The following is a 19460-nucleotide window of genomic DNA, read 5'->3' as shown; positions in this document are numbered from 1 at the left end:
TAGCCCTGACTCATAAATTCATTAATTAACACTGGTTTTTTTTTTAACACTGTGGTTGAGAGTGAAAGTTGAATATCTACCTTTGTATATTAAAAGAAAGAGATGTTACTGTAGTTTGGTTAGTCAAAAGTCATAAATAGCTCCCCTCCCAATTCTTCTCTTCTTCCTCTTTCTGCCTCTGCATTCAACCCTTATCTCCCTCTTTTTTCTTCATCTTTGTTTTTTTCCCTTCAATTTTTTCTTTATAATTAATACACTGTTGACCCACGGAGAGATATCGCAACAATCAACTGATTTATACAGTCACTTTTTCTTCCATCAATTTTAACTCTCTAATTCAATATTTTGCTTTTTCCCTTTTTCTTTTCTTCCATCCTAATTTTTCTCAACCTGATTCCTTCTAGTACTACTAACTAGGGAAAGAAATAGGTTGGATGGTATCGGGGAAGGGAATGTAAGTGAAAGGTGCTGAATTCAGGATCTTCCACTTACACAAAAAAAAATTAATATAAAAAAATTGGTTATAGTAATCAACCAATCCAGAATTTTAAGAAAAATATTTTTAAAAAAAGGAAAGTTAGAATGTACCAGCACATGCAAAGGAATGGCCTCCAACTGATTTAATAATAGTGCCCAATTGACAGCACAATATTATGGTTTCCTGTCATTGAAAGTTCCATGATCCTAATGAGAATGCCAGAAAGGTGTAAATGGAATCTCAGGTACTAATTGAAGAGGTCTATGGGACACATTGAAGAGAGGTAGAGGAGAAAATTAATATTGGTTCAAGAGAAAAGAACAGTTAGTTGGATGGTGTTGAAGACAGTAATTCCTGCTTACACAACCTTAGCTGTTTAAAACTATGAAGAGGAGAAATAACAGAATACATGCAGTTAGCTATAATGAATTGCACAAGGCCATGCAGTTGAGAATTGCAGAAGAAATATATATATATATATATATATGTATGTATGTATGTATATGTATGTGTGTGTGTGTGTTGGTAACGAATTAACGTTTGTATTACTAATGGGCTGAGTTAGTTTATCAAACTTTATTAAGATTTTGCAATTTACAATCATAGGGGTGATTAGGAGATAATTATGCTTAATTTGGTGGACTAATCTTTTATTAGCCTGTATATAAGCAGAATCTGTGTCAGAATGTTTGAATATTCTTGACAGCGATGATAATTTTTTTGGTTTCTTAGCGGACTCTATTTTGTGTGAACTGCGATTTGGGACATATAATTACTTGCATGATTTGTCAAGACCAGAGGGGGGAAAAATATATATTTTCTTGACAATATTTGGATTCATATATGCCAACAACCAGTGGATTAATTTGAGCGGCCTGTTTTGGTGGGCTTGAGCGCGGTTTGACCGCCAATTTCTCCCTTAATGGGTTTTGTTGAAGCCACTCAGAGTTTCTTTTGCTTACAGTTTGGGCCTAAAAGCCCACCCAATAGCTAGAGGGATAATTCGCTTTTTCTTAGGACGGAAACGAGTATAGATGAATCCAACATCCTACTATTCAAACTTGATTATTTTAACGAATTTAAAATTTTGTTTAATTTGACTTGTTTACTTCTCGAATTAAATTCAAATGAGTTTTTATCGAGTATAACTCCGACAGATTGTACTTTTTACATGTAAATTTTACATATATGCTAATCGAACTAAACTCGAGCCGAATTTGAAAATATATCAAATGTAAGATTTAATTAGTTGATGAACAAAACTCGAACGGACTTGAACGCAATTTGAGTATCGAGTAGTTTGATTTATTTTTCAGTGCTATTTTTACTCCGTAAGCTTTTTCATTTTTTTTAACATCATTATTTGTAATGCATGCGCAATTACGGAATCAGTAGCATAGGGGTGATTTGTGCACTCTTCAAAAATTAAGGCTCTGAATCTTAATTAAAAATTAAGGCTCCAAGTCTTAATTTATTTATGGAGGAGGAGCTAGGATAAGTAGTCAATTCCATGATTAAAAGATGGGTAATATACCATCCATATTGTAGGAGCATGGCGAAGTACTATACTAGTAACTAGTCTAGACATGAATATTAGTAGTATAAGTTAAAGATTCTAGTGGTCCTCTGATTCCAGCATTTCAGGAAACTTATTAGTGAAAAAACTTTCTTGGAAGCTGAATGCTTCCCTGTAATTTGAGATAAATGTTGGAATTCAGGTGCTGGTAGGAAAGCTGCAAATGGAGGTTTGCAAACTTATTAAGGCGATTTCAACCCTATGACTTTATTGCTTGTATCCTCTGCTATCAATGGACCAGCCGGCAGAGATTGACCCTTTCCCATCATGTGTGTCCATTTATCTTCATATCTTGAAATCTGTTAATATTGTTGAATCGAGATTGAAAGGCGCCTCCCAGTTAATTATTTGGTTTCCTCTACTCTAGTTTCAAAAACAGTTGCCAACAATGGCTTGCCTTGGACAGTACCACTATTGAAATGGAGACGTAGGATACGATCTTGTTCTTCAGTCATTTCCAGTTCAAGCTCCCTTGTCGTTCACTACTCTGCTATTTACGCTAGAATTGAGACATGCAGTCTCCGATGCATTGATTTCCACGTCCATCAGTGGTGATCATTCACATACTCCGCTTGAAATCAATCAAATTGAAAAGCAAGTTCATGAATGGTGATTCACAGGCAGAAAGTGATTTGGAAGGAACTACCACGAAAACCAATATGGCGTGCAAATCTCTGTCCTTCAAGTCTGTAAATGAGATTGTGTGCACTAAACTTGCTAAGAATCCCAATGCTTATGCTTGTGTTCTTGGCCCTATATGGACTCTTTCTTGCTAACAGGTGTGGAACTTGCACAAAGAAGATATTCGTATGCACAGGCAGATGCAACATTTTTTTTTAAAAATTTTAATTTCGGTTCCATATGGGTACTGATCATAACGATTGATGAAATGCTTATCAAGGTGGCATTTTCAAATGCCGGAAATTCTTGAAGGATCAATCCTGATCATGTCAAAAGCCGGGGCTGGTCTAGCCATGTTTAATTAGCATGGGTCAGAACTGAGAACGACTCAAATTGTCCTACAAAACTCTCAGATTTTATTGGTGATCAAGATCTCTCCTGCTAGTTCTAAATCCAAATTTTTGGTGGGATTCTTACAGGGCTTTTCATGGCATTGCAACCAAGGATTATAGCCTGTGATATTAGTGCATCTTTATACGGAATTGCTCTAGGGTTCGTCATTGACTGGTTTCTTGGTGATGGCTTATGCATTGCCGCCATCCAGGTAAGAATAACACAACCAGAAAAAATTTTCGGTGGGAGCAAAAACAGTTCTAAATTTTTATTTTTTTATTTTGGGGCCTCTTTTCTGCTTAAAGAGGCCCCCAAATTTTGCTTTTTGCATTTCATCTGGTAGCAGTCCTTCTTTTCCTTGGCAAAGCAAAGCAACCATTTTATGACATCTAGCTTCCAAGAAATCAGAAGTTAAGCGTTCCCATACATCATACATGCTTCATTTGCGTTGGAGAAACTTGAGTTTGGCATTCATTTAAGAATTTCACATTCTAAATCTCGGCTTAAGCAAAACATATTCATCTACTTAAATGTGATTTTTTATTTAGTATATATGATGTATTTGCTTATACACACATCACCCTGTGCATGTATATATATATGTGTGTATATATATATATATGTATATATGTATAGGGTTTCTCTTTTATGGCATACTTAATTATTGGAACTTCGGTAATTGATACCATCATTTTTTCAAACTTTCTTGTGTTCTACCTCTGTCAAACGAACAGTAATGAGCACATATTTTAAGTGATAGTTTTCAGGGATCAATTTGGACTAACTTTAAGGAACGTCCATTTCTTCAAATTTTTTGACTGGCTTCTACAGCCAGCCTCTATTCTCATCTCGCTTCTTTATGACAAAAAAGTTATCGGCTTAATGATTCCAACATAAGCCCACATAGACTTTCACCTTGAGTAAAACTTTCTTGAATTACCTTTTAATACCCTGTCAATGTAGTACTAGCAACTTTGGACGTGTGCCGCGTGCTCATGATTTAAAATTCAAATTTAAATTTATATTATGCGACATAATTTAAACCCACTAATGTAATAAAAATTATGTACCGACAGCATTTTAAAAAAATTATCCAACTTTCTTGCCAAATATTTATTGTGTGCATTACACATAAACACGTCTTTTCCAATGTGAAATATGGAGTTTTTTTTTCATAACTTTCCGATAAATTAATTACTTTGAAGAATTTTCTGTCTCTCTATGTTAGTTATTGTCTTTAACCACGATGATCTCCAGTCCATCCAAAAGCACTTATGTAGCTTAATTAGGCTTTTATTTTTACTCACCAGCCATTAGTAACTCTACATTAGTACTTTGTACTTCAAATTCACTTGACTTAAAAAAAAAAAAAAAAAACTAATCTTCAAATGTCATGTGAGCGTAGCTGCTGCGTCACTTGAGTAATTTTCAGTAATATAAAAGATTTTGATTTTCTTTTTCTTTCTATCAGTAGAGCTGTGTGTTGGAACTTGGATGAAAGAAAATTCGGTCATGTATATCAACCAGCAATCAATGCCATGGAATTTTCTGAATAAATGCTTCTGATCTTTTTCAAGCAAAGAAGGAAACAGTTTAGGAAGCTATTAATGATGCACATATCCAAGTCTGCATTGTCAACCTACTAAGTGTGTGTGTGTGTACAACAAGCTCTTGATGTTCTTGTAATTGAATTCATACAAGCTCTTGAGTAGTTGGGAAATCTATTGAGCCATTTTTTACTTTAGCCATTTACTAAGTGTTGAATTCGAGAAGCAAAGAGCTTAATTATTTATTTATTTTTTTTCGACACAGGGGTGTCCGGGTCAATCCTTACGGGGCCCGACTAATCTCCTGCGGTCCGGGTCCGGCGCCCCAACCCGGCCCGAACACGTTAAGTGCGCGGAGGAATCCAGCGGAGCGGAGACTCGAACTTGTAACCTCAAGGTTCACTGGTGAGAGGCGCTGCCGCTGGACCATTCACGCGGGGCCAGCAAAGAGCTTAATTAGTTCTTACTTTTACATTATCAGATCCAGATACATAATCTGCACTCTTAATTAAGGTCAAGATGAGATAACCCTTCCATATTTTGTTGACATGTTTTCTTTTCCTTCTGCATAGTTTTTTGCTATATCTTGTGGACTTTGAAGTCTTCATCATTAAAAAACGATCGAGCTACAATACATTTTTCTCCTCTAAATCGCTCCTAAGTAGAGAGTAAATACTCCTATGAATACCTCTTTATTGTAAATTGAAGCAAGAATGGAAAGACAAATGGGACAATTACTTGTGCTCAAGCCCCAAGTAAGTCTGAGGATCCATTTTCCCTTCGTTATTATCAGCAAAAGCAAGCAAGGAAGACGTACGGTATGAATCCAATTTCGAAAGAGCTTTGCTTTTTACCACTACAAACCAAAGCCAATTATGATTGCAATACTGCATCCTACTAACAATATATATTCACAAACAACTGTACAAATTAAATATTGTTACGTGCCTTGGTGGAAGTCTTCTCTCTGGTATCAGTATCACCCCCAGGAATTTGTTCTCTTGAATCAAAGCCATTGACCGCATTACCCAACCCCTTCACCCAACCTTGTGGACGTGTATATATAAATACATCTCTATCCCCAGCCTCTTCAGACACCCCCTGTCTTCTTCCTCCAAGCAATAGCAAAATTTTGCTCTTCTTTTCTACAGGGTTAATTACTAGCTATCAGGGAAAAAAATTAGCAGCAGCATTGCTCTAGAAAGAATTTTCAACAGTTATGGCTCCATTGGGTACAATGCTGGTCCTCCTTTCATTAGTACTAGGCAGTGCAAAAATAATTCCTCAAGCAGAAGCTCGGGCATTTTTTGTGTTCGGTGATTCTTTGGTCGACAATGGAAACAACAACTACTTGGTCACCACTGCTCGCGCCGACACACCACCGTATGGAATTGATTTTCCGACGCACAGTCCCACCGGTCGTTTCTCAAATGGCTATAACCTCCCTGACTTGATAGGTTGATCAGCTTTCACTTATATTTCCTTTACGTGATTCTTGACTAAAATTTGCTGTTCATGTATCATCACCGTTTCTAAACTCGATTCTTAATTTTGAGAACCTGTCTCCACCTCCACCAAAATTTTATCATCTCATTGCATTGGATTAGTGAAAATTCCGGGCGTTCATTTGTTCATGATTTTGTTATTCCATTCATTCAGTTAGCAATTAAAATTTTTTGTATAGCGTGCCTATATCTGTACTTCTTGAATGAGTAAACTACACACACACAAAATAGATCCATGCATGCAGACAAATAGATAAATTTATGACAGAAGATTTATGATCATACGCATGAAGTAGGGGTTAAATTTTTCTGTTCTTTTGTCCATCTAGTGCAATTTAATTAGCAGTTGGTAGTTTTTTTTTTCTTTTTCTTTTCGTTTCAGGTCAATACTATGGCTTGGAAGCAACATTGCCATACTTGAGTCCGGAGCTTTCTGGGGATAAGCTGCTTCATGGTGCTAACTTTGCCTCTGCTGGAGTCGGCATCCTTAATGACACTGGAGTCCAATTTGTAAGCTACCGCTTGGACAGTTGTCGATCCATTAATATCCTAATTTTTATGTTTTTTATTTCATTTTTAAATATTCTTTGTTTCAGACTTTGGATCCTCGTAGTATTTTGTATTCGACAAATATTGGATGGGTCCTTGACCTTTGTGTGTGTGTGTGTGTGTGTTTCTTGAAAACTATATATTATCGCTTTCATGTCCATTATTCTTCGCCATCATAGAGCATGCCTAGCCTCTTGAAACTAGCCGACATGTCCCATTATGTTTTTCTCTCGACTGTTTCGTAAAGCCCTAATCTGGCTAGGAAACTAAAAACTTGATGGAATTTCTGCATTTGCAGATTAATATCATTGGGATGTACGATCAAATAGCATACTTTCTGCAGTACCAGAAGCGACTGAGCGATCAAATTGGAGCTGAAAATGCTACGAAACTCGTCAAGGAGTCCCTTGTTCTGATCACTTTGGGTGGCAACGATTTCGTCAACAACTATTACTTGATACCTTACTCTCCAAGGTCTCAGCAATTCAATCTCCAAGACTACTGTAATTACCTCATCTCTGAATATCGAAAAATTTTACAGGTAAATGCAGCCTTTACTTTTCCACTTTTCTTTGTTTCTCGCACTCACGATTTCAAACAAAATAACAGCACCTTTTTTTTTCTCAAACTCTTTGTGCTTTTTGGTAGATTGTACAAGCAAAAATAATCTTTTTTTTTAATTAAAAAAATTTGGGAAATATTACATGCAGAGACTACATGAAGTAGGAGCGGAAAGGGTAATAGTGACGGGAACAGGACCATTGGGATGTGTCCCAGCAGAATTAGCCATGCGGAGCAGCAATGGTGAATGTGCAGATGAACTGCAAACTGCCGCATCACTTTTCAATCCCCAACTAGCCGAAATGCTCACTGGACTAAACAAAGAGATAGGCAGTGATGTCTTTGTTGCTGCAAACACCAATCGAGCACACATGGATTTCATTGCCAACCCTCAAGCATTTGGTAACTTAAATCAATTGGAATATAAAACTATTGCCATTGCTCTCTCTAAGATATATAGTTCTGCAGCTTAACAAATGGATGTCAAATGGTGAATGGACAGGTTTTGAGACAGCTAAGATAGCATGTTGTGGACAAGGCCCTTATAATGGGATTGGACTTTGCACACCTTTTTCCAACTTGTGCCCCAACAGAGACACATATGTATTCTGGGATGCTTTTCATCCAACTGAAAGGGCCAACAGGTTGATTGTGCAGCAGATGTTCAATGGCTCAACATTTTACATGAATCCCATGAACATTAGCACCATCAAGATTTTGGATCCATAGCCATGATATGATGATTTGATCCGACCTTCAAATTACATTTCAGCATTTGGCGTTGTGTTTATCATTAATCTGGACTTGCCTTTCATTTGTTACACTAGTTTGCTGTTTCTGCCAATGATAGATTAGACTCTCTTCTGATGCATGTCAGTTGCTTGTAGACATCATGATATCAAGAAGTCCGTATCTCTTCATGGGAGTACATTATGCTGCAGTTTTCGCTTTCATTAATTTTACAGATTCAGGAGTGGAATGAATTTGATGGAGCAATTGACATCTCAAACACAAATAATACATTTCTCTGTAAAGAGATGAAGTTTGGTTGTGAAATGAGAACCAAATAGTTACAAGGTATCATCCCTGGTATGATATCTAGTTCCTTGACAGAAACGAATGTTAAAGCATAACAACTCTATAGCCCGCACAGATCCCTTCATAATAGCATTAGGCTTTGCACCCCCTGTTACAATCTGCTCTGCGCTCCAACATAGACAAGCATACATTCTTGGGAATCAGGGGCTTCGCGTCTCAGATCTGGGCAATTTAAATTTTCTAAAATATTTTTTATTTTTTAATCAGATGATCCAGATCTAACCAAGCTCAGCTCAGATCTGGCGGTGGATTGTGCTCTGGAGTTCCCAAGCCCCTCATCCCTTACCTGGAATGCTTTCCATCCGCTCAATAGCGCCAACAGATGGATTGAGCAGCAAATAGTGAAAGGCTTGACCAACTATGCTAATCACCATCAAGGCTTTTTCCTTTTGGATTAAACTGCATGATTGACATTAACTAGTCGATAGATAATTATAGCATTAAACTAATTTAGGCATCCTTTCCATCTGAGGTGTTAGAGAGTTCGGTAGATTAGAGACTTTCTTAATGGTACATCACAACACCCTGTTCAGAACAATTGTTCAGAACCTTAGCGAGTAATCATTTGTTGCTCGTTCAATATTATGAACCTTGTTCAGAACAATTAAAGGTTCATTTCGCAGATCGATTTAAATAGATTTGCAGTCAGCACAATACTTTCATCTGGACAGCCATGACGAGAGTATTGTTCTCCTAACTTTTCTAAAATTTTTAAGAGAATACAAGCTAAACCAGGACCATTTGTCGCTTGAGTGTGTGCGCGCTTGAGAGAGAGAGAGAGAGAGAGAGTACTAATGCAATCAAACTAGGAGCACAACTAACACATTAACTGAAAATCTTGAAGCACAATTTTCTAGTGCCACAAATTCAATTCAGATTCATAGTACTTGATGAGCATTATGGCATTTAACAAGGGCTGAACTGGCAAATTTGCAATTTAAAAAGCACCACCTCTCAGAGCAAGTACAAGATGAAGAACAGAACCACCCTCAATATTGTAATCTTTTGCTGTTTTGTCATCCCCAAGCTGCTTGCCAGCATAAATGAGCCTGCGGCACCACAGTAGTACAAGCAAAACTTCCAGATTTCAATCAATACAAGAAAGAAAAAGTCAAAAAAGATATGCTACTTAAGTCTGCTTCATGAATAAATTCAAACAGAATAAATATTCAAACATTAATACTCTAGGGCCAAATTTTACTTCAAAGACTTGCAATGCAGAGGTCCTGCAAGTTTTGCACTAATGGCACCCAGGATTCAAGAAAAGAACTGTTTCGGCTCTTGCACTTTTTATATCTAAGATTTTACACTAATCGCACCCAGGATTCAAGCTCTTGCATCTATCAAAGGTTCTATATCCACATCTTGTCCTCTCTGAGCCTTTTTCACATGTTCAACTCCATCATAAACCCCTAAAATTCTAGCTACCGCCGATGCGCCTTTATCCCCAGAGATCTTACCCTTGTTATTGTCAAAAATGTCAAATTAACTTTCTAATAGCACCCAAAAACCTTATAAACGCTCAATATGCCCAGTCTTAGATTTCAAAGCTTTAACCCATCTTACATGAGATTACGCACACACGCACCCATACATGTATAAAAACATGTAAAATGCAAATACTAATATATAGGCAAAATCTTGGATGAACCCGATCTATGACCGCGCACTTATAGACCCTGTGGTGTCTAAGGAGCCATGTCACTCTCTTGCATTATTAATGGTCAAAATTAATTTCTTTATGCCGGCTAGTTAGCCAAGGTTTAACATTGCCTCAATTTTCTCTCAAAATGTAAGGCAGAGAATTTTGATGCCAGACAGTTTGTCGCCGGCCACTGGTATCAGGCATGGCCCATCCGCTCTTAAGCGAGTTGTCCTCAGTGCCAATAGAATTTTCTCACAGTCAAGAGTTCGTTTACAACAATTTGCGGCTGGCGCAGCAAAGTCTAGAGCTGGAGCCAGAGCCCAAGCCGAAGAACATTGCGCCGCCTATACCTTAGATCATCTTCGTGTCTCTTCTCAAGTCTCATTCTCCTCCTCGTTGTCTGATGAGTCTCAACTTTTCTTCCACCCTTTCTCAATGCCCATCTCTACTCTTGTAATCTTGTAATTGCTGGAAGTAATTTTATTTACAGCAAGGGATCTCATTATCATTGCCATCATGGGAATCTTCACCCTTGACCCACTGCCTCTCTGCCATGTTTAAAGCAGAGGATTCTTGAGGGAGTGGAACAAATTTGATGTTTTGGCCAAGATTTAGGAGTTCTTCTAAAAAGGAATTAAGTACTAATTGCATGTGAAGTATTTTTCTTATGCAAAACTTACCCGATCTTCTGAAATGATCCTCATTTTGAGAATTTTGTCCCTTTATCTATCTTTCAAAACTTTTACTCTGTCCTCACAATAATTAATCTTCTCCATTAGACAAGCTTTTTCTTTACTGGGATTCTGTGGATCGTCCAGTTCGAGCCCAATTTCAGAAAAAGTCATTTGAACTTTGAAGAGCAAGAGACTTACTTTTGATTCGGGAAACATAGGGTTCGCTATTTCTTTTTTTTTCTCTTTTTGCTGTCCTTTCTCATTTATCACAATCATTCATTGTGGAAGGCAAAAAGAAAACATGTATGAAAGGGAAATGTGCTAACCCTAGTTGAGAGGGATGACGTGGCTATAAACACCACAGGGTCTATATGTGGGAACATAGACTGGGTTCGCCCAAGTGTTTGCTTAATATTTAACCCAAACAATGCACAATCCACAAACTGAGAGTGGCAACAGCATCACAAATGATTCCATATAAACAGTTAAAATAGTAACCGGGAACATTGAGAAACACAAAGTTTATCAAAATATAGAAAAGCACGCTCTGGCAGGAAATTAAAAATTTTTTGCTATTAATTTATTGCCAAGACAGATGCGGAATTTATCAAGTCAAGAACAGATTTAGAAAAAAAGTGACTAGAAACCATGTTATACTAGAGAGTTAGAGTGCAAACCTCTGCTGCACCGGGGGAATTCCTTCCTTTTCTTCCACTCGTTCCTTAATTCGGTCAATGGTATCAGTTGGTTCAATATCAATTTCAATTTCCTTCCCAGTAAGAGTCTTCACCTTAATCATAGTTCCTCCTCTGAGCCTCAAAACCAAATGAAGGGTAGATTCTTTCTGAATATTGTAATCGGCCAAAGTACGTCCATCCTCTAACTGCTTTCCAGCAAAAATCAGCCTCTGCTGGTCAGGGGGAATACCCTCTTTGTCCTGGTAGCAGCACAAAAATTACCATTTTAGACCTCTTCAAATGAGTTCACCTCTTTTTTACACTAGTGTGTCAAAAGATCAGCTTAAAAAATAGATGGTATCATAGTGAAAATGCTTTTCCTATCAATAACAGTTAAAAGGCACTATGTTCGTGCACTCGATTTCATAGAATCCAAAGATCCAAAGCTGCGATGTCAACGACCACGTAAATAACGTATTTCAAGTACCACATTTTCCATGCAATTTAATGTTGATCAAGGCAAGACCATCACACAATTTTTCCCTAGGTATCATCATGAAGCAAGGGAAACTTCATAAATAAGATCAGTACATCCATCATTATCCACGCAAAAGCAAGCCCAAAAAGTCTTTAAACAAACATCAAGAGCCCCATAATTTCCAAATCTAAAGACATCAGACTAGACACAAAACTAGAAGACAGCTCCGGGGCAAGCTAAAAACTGTCCGACCCCAACACATAAAATAAATTTCGGAAGGAATTTATACAAATCATAGTTAAAAAAAAAAAGTCTCATAACAGCTTTTCCCTAAACTTTTCAGTGCAAGATAAAATAAACAGGAAATTTAAGATGCATCATAATCCTCAGAATCTTCCATAACTCCACTAAAGCTTCTCCAGCCGCATAACAAAGTCAATCCACATTAATTTCATCAACAGTCAGATAAGCATGCAACACCGCCGATATCTATTTAGACAAAAAAATTGAAGAAGGAAAAAAAAAAAGATAACACGTACGAAGCACAAATTGATAATCTCGCATAGAATGATAGAATCGCCGATAAAACTGAGAATAAACAATATCCAAAATAAAAATTAAAAAGAAAAAAGAAGTGCAAACGCATATGAAGAAAGAGATAAGGAGAATCATAGATGGACCTGAATCTTAGCCTTGACATTGTCGATGGTGTCGCTGCTCTCGACTTCGAGAGTTATAGTTTTTCCGGTTAGGGTTTTGACGAAGATCTGCATGATTCTTGTGAGTTTTGATGCTATGCTCTTCCTCTTCGGCAGCTGGGGAGAGGAAATGAAGAGAGAGGCAGAGGCTAGGAGCTGGGAGATGGTACCTGGGAGGGGGACGTCTAATTCTGAGGGATTGGGTTTTTGACTTTTTATTTTTTATTCTAATCAAAATTGGCGAACAGAATATATAAGAAAATAGAAAAGGTGATATGCGCCACGATTATTCTCCACTTATTCAATTTTTTGTGATGGACAAACTGACAAAGGGTGCATATGCCGTTGTCATGTCTCTTGTACATCTTTCAGATTTCTCGATGTTTTATAATTTGAAAATTGTTAATTACACTTTCTTTTTATTACTCGCACTCTCACTATTTTTATTATATGATTTTTATTTATTAAACTATATGATCAAATAAAATATAATTTTTATTTATTAGATTATATGATAAAATATATATATTATATGATTTAATAAATAGTAAGGGTGCAAGTAATAAAAACTGAGATGTGATTAATGTTTTTCTTTTATTTTTTCCCCTTTTCGCCATATGTTTAGTCTGGAAATTTTGGTCTCTGGATGTAGAAGAGAAAAAGAATTATTTTTTTTTAGATTCTGCAAATAAATAAATAAAGTAATTAAAAAAATAGTAATCACATAAGTTCCTTTGCATCTCCATTTGGGAGTTAAATGGAACTTAAAGATAAAGTTTTTAAATTAAAGCAAGAATCCAAATCTCTTCGTTTCCACATAGAATAAATATCCCACTTTCTTTTCACCTTTTTTTTTTCCCTTTTAAAATAAACAACTTGCATGCGGATACTAGGAATCTCACAGATTTGCGGTAGAGAATAAAATATTTGCTAATTAGTGATATGTGACAAAATCTATGCACCATTTACTCATGTAAACATTAGCAACTTATATAGTACCATTTACCAAGTAAGTGTTATTTTACATATGTGTTTGGATAGTAAATTATTTGAGATAATTTTATGAAAAAATACTGTAGTACTTTTTGGATGTGGTGTATATGAGATAAAAAGGTGATTGAAAAATGTGTTGATGATGTAAGCAGATCAGTGTGTGTAAATAAGGTGAAAAATCTAAATTCAATATGAGAATATTTATGCATGTTACAATAACATAAAATATTTTGTTTTACTTGGGGACAACAAAGAGTAAGAGGGTAGTTTCTAAATTTCCATTTGGTGATGCTTAGGCTCTTTGCAACATAGCACATCCAATTTCTTTTAATTTTACTTGTGATTTTTTTTTGGGTAAATACTTTTGTCTTCATCTAAAAAAAAAGGTTATTTTGTGCTAAAATCCAAATAGAGATTAACAGACCTTAGTTGACTATTCCTGAGAACCCTTGAAATGGATGGGGACCGGAAGACTACTTATTATTCAACCTAAAGTAGACTAAGTGCTTAGGAAAGTTGCCAAAGGGTGTGTCGTTTGCTGATGTGTCGCTTTGTGATGGGTGGAAAAGTTGTAGTCCTGCACGTGCTCAATGCCTGCTCAACGTAGATGGGTTGTGTTTTGCTTGCCTGATGGAACTGACAAACAGAGTCATAGTGGTGATAATAATACTCACCTTCCACATGCTGTCCCATTTTTTTTTTTTTGGTAAAAAAACAGCGGAGTAGTTGTTTTTTGGTAGTCGGTTGTTGGCTGGCTTTGGCAGAGAGCTTCTTCTTTCTTCACCTTCCCATCGGAGCTCTATTTCTGTACTGTACCGTACAATTCCTCTGATGAGAGATTGTGACTTTTCTTTGCTTCCTCTTTCTCTTTCTTCCTTGCCATTTGACTTTCATGTGGTTGTGTATTTGTCGTACAATTTTTGCACAGGCTATTTTCTCCTTGTGGCTGCTCCTGAACCGGTGAAGCGGTCATTTGCTAATGCAGTCGTTGGGCTCCTAGCCCCGTTGATATTACCATTTTAACACTTCGCTTCTCTTTTTTACGGTTGCCCTTTTATTGAATTTTTTTGTTTTGCTATTTTCTGGAGGTTGTATTGGTAATGTGGTGTTGGAGAAGGTGGGCGAAGTGACTTTGTGCTCAGCAGCCGTACATTTCGCCCACTGTTTCTTTCTGTTCTATCCCGAGGATCAGGTGCTTGTGATAATGATCCCTGCTTTGTTTCGGTTCTTTTCTTAAAAAAAAAAAAAAACCTCTTCCTGCTTCTTCTCTTCTTTCTTCCAAAGCCTCTTCAGCCTTCTGGTTCTTTTCCCCCCTATTATTTACGAGTTTTGTTGTCTAATTTTTTTCTTTTATGATGTTGTAATGTTGCAGGTACAGATTTTGAAAATTTCCTCCACCACCCTCATGGGATTTTCTAAGTTCTGTTTTCTCTTTTGAAGGTCGTCTCTATATGGTAAGTTTCTAAAAAATGGGTTATTTCCTCGCCCAATAAGCTCAACCTTTTCTTCTTCCCAATTTGCTCGTTGCATTTTTTTTCCTTTAATTTAAATATAAAATTGGAATGTTACTGTCCCTTTTGCTCATTTCGGGTTCATTTTAGATGAGCAACGCTGAGCTTTTGACATTTTGTCGAAATTCTATATACCAGAAGTTTTTCCTTTCTGCTTTTGGCTTTTCACTCATCTTTAAGTGAGTAGAGTTGCTTTTTTACAGGATTAGAAGCTTTAGAGGCAAGGCTAGCTGAGATGTGTATTTGAGGGGGCAACGACAATAGAAACTAAAGGAGTTTACTTTTTTGGGTCAAGGTGAAGACCCTCTTGATCTCAAGAAATGTTTTATTGATCCTAATAATCGTCAAGCCAGAGAAGACTCTGCTATTAGGTATTTCGAATTATTTTTTTAAAAATTTCTGACGAAGTTGTGGATTTGGACTATTTTGTGATAATTGTGGTTGATTTTATAAGTGGCATTTTCATCAGGCAAAGGTGAGTTGGTGGCTGAAAGATTTGGGATTGGTGTTACAGCTGAAGCTCAGAGCATTTTTTATGCTCTGTCCAAAACGTAAGTTTTTGTGTTTGTCATTTCTTTATTGCTGTTTCTTGATCTTCTATTACTGGTTTGACTTTCTCAATATGAGTTTTCAGTATATTTTATGAAGTTTTTTCTTTCCTCTTGTACTAGTTGAAAATATTGGTTCTTTGCAGTCTTGACTTGTTATTTCAATTTTGTGATAAATACGTTCTGGTAATGCTAGTGTTGTTATGACATCCAATTGTTGGCAAAAAAACAGATTTTTGCATGAACTAAATGGCATGTTATTTCAAGAATTAATTCTGGTTATACAACTCCAAGGGTCTATCGTCATAAAGAAATCTTTACTAATCAAAATAATTGTTTCCAGTGAAAGATCATAGATGTTGACTAGATAGTATGGCTTCCATTTAAAGGTACTATCAGGTTTGAGATTGTTAATTTCATAAAGTTCATTGGGCTATTCGAATAGCTTAGCCTTGAGGGTCAGATGCATAAAAGAACTCCATTTTAGAAGTTGTGTTAGATGCAGAATTAGAGAGCAAAACTGCTGAAAAATCTTATTCCTGTGCAGAATCTCCTTTTTAATTCTTCGAATGCCATTGTGCACCATATGAATGTTGTACGCAAAACAAATCCATCCATGTTGTCTAAATTCATGAGAAGACTAATATATTTCTTCTTGCCAACACCACCAAGGGAGACGTCTTCAAGGAAACATGTCAATCCTTCTAAATGGCAGTCCTCTGCTTTCAACTTTGGTATTTAGTTTTCATTTCTTCATATAGGAATCTGGTTAGAATCATCTGATTAACCGAGCCTGAAATTGTTTAATGTCTATGGTCTTCATCAGAAATTTCTCAGGAGAACAGAAGAATAAGCCCCCTGAGCTTCTTAAAAATGCAGTTAACTGACTCATGGACATGAGTGCAAGCAGTTGGTTCTGGTACTTTAGTGAAACTCCACAGCATTTCTGGCATCCTGAATCCATTATATGCATAGCATGCTGACATTTTTGGGCAAAGCTAATAGAGGTGCTACACGGTGGTGATTCCCCTACCCCCCTCCCAAAAACAAAAAAGAAAAAGAATGCTTCTCCAAATTTCTCTCTCTCTCCCTCTCTCGTGCGCGCGCGCACACATACACACACATATCCTGATTAGACCATCACATTTGAATATTTAATACATTCAGCTACCTTATGTCATCCAGAAAAGAACTATCTGGATGACCATTTGTATGTTATCGTTTAAGAAGAGTTGTTTTAGTGATTGTTACGGTGTTATTTACTGTTAGTGGCTACTTTTCATTTAGTATTTGTTCGACCTTTAAATTTATCTTATGCATAACCCCAAATAAAGATGAAACAAAGGATTATGATTCATATTACTAATTTCATCATGTATACAGGCTTCCAGTGCGCTGGGACAAGACTACTATAATTGTGATGAATGAAGTGTGCGGTAGTAGCCCATATCTTCCTGAATCCGTCCTTGGAGGAACTCCAACTGCTAATGAGCGAGTGCAGAAAGTGGTGAGACTGTCAACTGGGATGCTTCTAAAAGTTGAACTCTGTTAAGTGAAATGCATAGTGTCATCTCACCTCATTACTGACTTTTTGATCTTCTGTGTTTTTGCTAGCTTGAGTTTGAGAGGAGAGATTACAAACTCACTATGCTGGTCAATGACTATGTTACTCTGTCATGCATTGAGGGTGAATTGGTGCCGTCGTGTTCGGATTACTAAGGGAATGGCTTCTCAACTCTCTGAGCATCAAGTTCTTTTTGGATTGTTACCAAGTTTTGATGGAGAAGTTTCCCTCATGAAGTTGTAAGATGTTAGAAGTTTAGGCATTTAAGGAATTTTGTTTTCAATAAACCCTGAGATTTGCTTTCTTTATCACCACATTACTTCCCAATGCGTTTACTGCTGCATGTTGTTAATTTGATAGAGGGCATGGGTTATATGCATCCAGACAGAATTACACCAAGATAAGCTCATGAGTTGATGCCTATTAGATTGTAAAATGCAGTTTCTCATTCTGTTCTGGGATGATCAATGTATAGCAGGAAAGCTAGAGACAAAAATGTGTTGACTTCCCAGTGTTGGAGCTCTAGTTTTTACATGTATCTGTGTTGCCTGCACAATGTTGCCAAGAGTTTTTATGCTGTATAGCATTTTGGGAGCTACTCTTTTAAGTTTTTATTTTGTGAAATAACTTAGGTGAGGCATGCTCAAGGATTCCATAATGTGGAAGGGGATAAGAACTATAAAGCATATACGTCTCCAGAATATTTCGACGCACACCTTACTCCACTTGGCTGGCAACAGGTGGGAAATAGCTGACTTCCTGTGATGCACAGTTGAATCTCTTACCTCTATTTTGTTTTTCAATCTAGAACAAAGTCCTTAATGGTAACTATAGGGTATGACAATCTTTAGCTCCTGTATCAGGTTGATAATTTGTGCAAGCATGTACATACAAGTGGGCTTTTGAACAGGATTGAATTAGTTGTCACATCTCCATTGCTAAGGTACCAATTCTCTTAACTTTTCGTGTATTAACTACCATAAGCTATCATTTTTGGAAAGAATGACTCCTCAAACTCTTCTATTCTGGCATTTTTGCAGTCAATGTTGGATTTGCTTATCCAATTGCTTAAACATACATATTTTCATTTCTTGAACTAGTAAACTGAATTTCTTGTATGAAGAAAGAAACTCCAGCAGAATTAGGCTGCAGCTAGCCTCAAAACCTGATAGTACCTCTAAATTATAGATCAATGACTGTCTTTTTGGTGCGCTTGGGGTGGCGGTGTACTTGGGCGCAGGGGATTAGTCGAGCCGCCTTCGGGTCTTGACCCGGACACCCCTGTGTTGACAAAAAAAAAAAAAAATGACTGTCTCTTTGGTCCTTTCTTTTTTTGAGCATTAAGTTGTGATCTGTCAATGCCATTCCCATATGGTTGAGCACACATTTTCAAGTTCAATGGGATGGCGTTTTATAGGGTAATTGCTGTCAATACCTTCTGTCCCCTGATGCAAGGAGACTAAAGTTAACTGTTATGCATTCAACTGAATAGTTGCTCCACAAGCTCTAACCTGATATGAAAAGGCATGCTTTGGCACCTTGACTGTATGTATGCTTTTGGTTATGATGATTTATTCTTACACTACAGGACTATGCAAACTATTGTTGGGGTATTTGGTGGTGATGGCATACAGACAGGACGGATATCCTGCCACTCATGTTGGCAAATGCAGGAAATAGTCGGCATGCTGCAATTTCAAGTGTTAATTGTCCTCCTATCGTTGCATTAGAACTTTGTCAAGAGCATTTGGTAGGTCCTTTGAAGGTTATGTGTGCACTTTTGATTTTAAACGTGAACATTCTTGTGGCTGTGGATAGCATTCTGATTTTCTTGGTTTCAAGTCGGGTAGAAAGGAACCTTTGATTTAATTACTAAGCTCAAATGCTTTATCTAGTTCAAGGGAATTATTTGGAACTCTTGAATATTTCTTTTAGAACTCAAATATTATGACTACTTCCACTTAAATCCAGTGAATTTTCCATTTTCCTTTTTTTTCTTGTTTATGAAAGACTAGAGGATATCTGGTAGAGGTGAATATATTACTCAAGATTCAGATTTTATTTGCATAATTTCTACATTCATATTGAAGCCTGAATCTTTTTCGTCTAATAATCTGGTTGCAGGGTAATATCTGAATTTGAATAATTGGGCATTTATGGTCAAGATTGAAAATTACACCGCGCATCGCGCGGTGTTATCCTCCTAGTTATTATTAACCATATAGACTAAGGACGGAAGCCCGGTGTCCACGTCGGACGTGGTCGTCCTCCGCGTGGCGCCATGGGATTGGCTGGATGGTGACGTAGCGCACGGTGATTGGTGGCAAGTTTGGTTCCCTTGAAC

General features: G+C 37.0%; 2 protein-coding genes and 1 long non-coding RNA gene across 3 annotated transcripts; 2 read left to right on the top strand and 1 right to left on the bottom strand.

The window, feature by feature from the left end:
• The first annotated feature begins 5834 nt into the window (after positions 1-5834).
• Positions 5835-7959, top strand: LOC113782040 (GDSL esterase/lipase At5g33370-like). Its single transcript, XM_027327951.1, has 5 exons — positions 5835-6072; positions 6503-6630; positions 6968-7210; positions 7380-7632; positions 7733-7959. The coding sequence occupies exons 1-5, from the start codon at positions 5835-5837 to the stop codon at positions 7957-7959; spliced, it is 1089 nt and encodes a 362-aa protein (XP_027183752.1).
• Positions 7960-9123: 1164 nt separating this feature from the next.
• LOC113782761 (ubiquitin-NEDD8-like protein RUB2) lies at positions 9124-12704 on the bottom strand. Its single transcript, XM_027328677.1, has 3 exons — positions 12483-12704; positions 11325-11584; positions 9124-9377 (listed from the first exon to the last, which is right to left on the bottom strand). Exons 1-3 carry the CDS (start codon positions 12573-12575, stop codon positions 9266-9268), a joined length of 465 nt encoding a protein of 154 aa, XP_027184478.1. The 5' UTR covers positions 12576-12704; the 3' UTR covers positions 9124-9265.
• A 1585-nt stretch (positions 12705-14289) lies between these two features.
• Positions 14290-19100, top strand: LOC113782762. Its single transcript, XR_003469853.1, has 9 exons — positions 14290-14685; positions 14866-14947; positions 15208-15375; positions 15474-15555; positions 16936-17059; positions 17167-17355; positions 17749-17856; positions 17980-18059; positions 18705-19100. It is a non-coding gene; the product is annotated as an uncharacterized LOC113782762 (long non-coding RNA).
• Positions 19101-19460: the final 360 nt, after the last annotated feature.

This window comes from Coffea eugenioides, chromosome 9 (genome assembly GCF_003713205.1).
Source record: "Coffea eugenioides isolate CCC68of chromosome 9, Ceug_1.0, whole genome shotgun sequence".
In the NCBI taxonomy this organism is placed as follows: Eukaryota; Viridiplantae; Streptophyta; class Magnoliopsida; order Gentianales; family Rubiaceae; genus Coffea; species Coffea eugenioides.
This window is presented reverse-complemented; position numbering and strand designations above follow the sequence as displayed.

Bases quoted from the DNA above. Each gene is read 5' to 3' on its own strand.
- LOC113782040 (XM_027327951.1), top strand. From the start codon at position 5,835: ATGGCTCCATTGGGTACAATGCTGGTCCTCCTTTCATTAGTACTAGGC. The intron at 6,073-6,502 runs GTTGATCAGCTT...TTTTCGTTTCAG, and splicing joins TAACCTCCCTGACTTGATAG to GTCAATACTATGGCTTGGAA. The intron at 7,633-7,732 runs GTAACTTAAATC...GTGAATGGACAG, and splicing joins TGCCAACCCTCAAGCATTTG to GTTTTGAGACAGCTAAGATA.
- LOC113782761 (XM_027328677.1), bottom strand. From the start codon at position 12,575: ATGCAGATCTTCGTCAAAACCCTAACCGGAAAAACTATAACTCTCGAA. The intron at 11,585-12,482 runs GTCCATCTATGA...TGCTGCTACCAG, and splicing joins ATGTCAAGGCTAAGATTCAG to GACAAAGAGGGTATTCCCCC. The intron at 9,378-11,324 runs GTTTGCACTCTA...GTGGTGCCGCAG, and splicing joins ATTCCCCCGGTGCAGCAGAG to GCTCATTTATGCTGGCAAGC.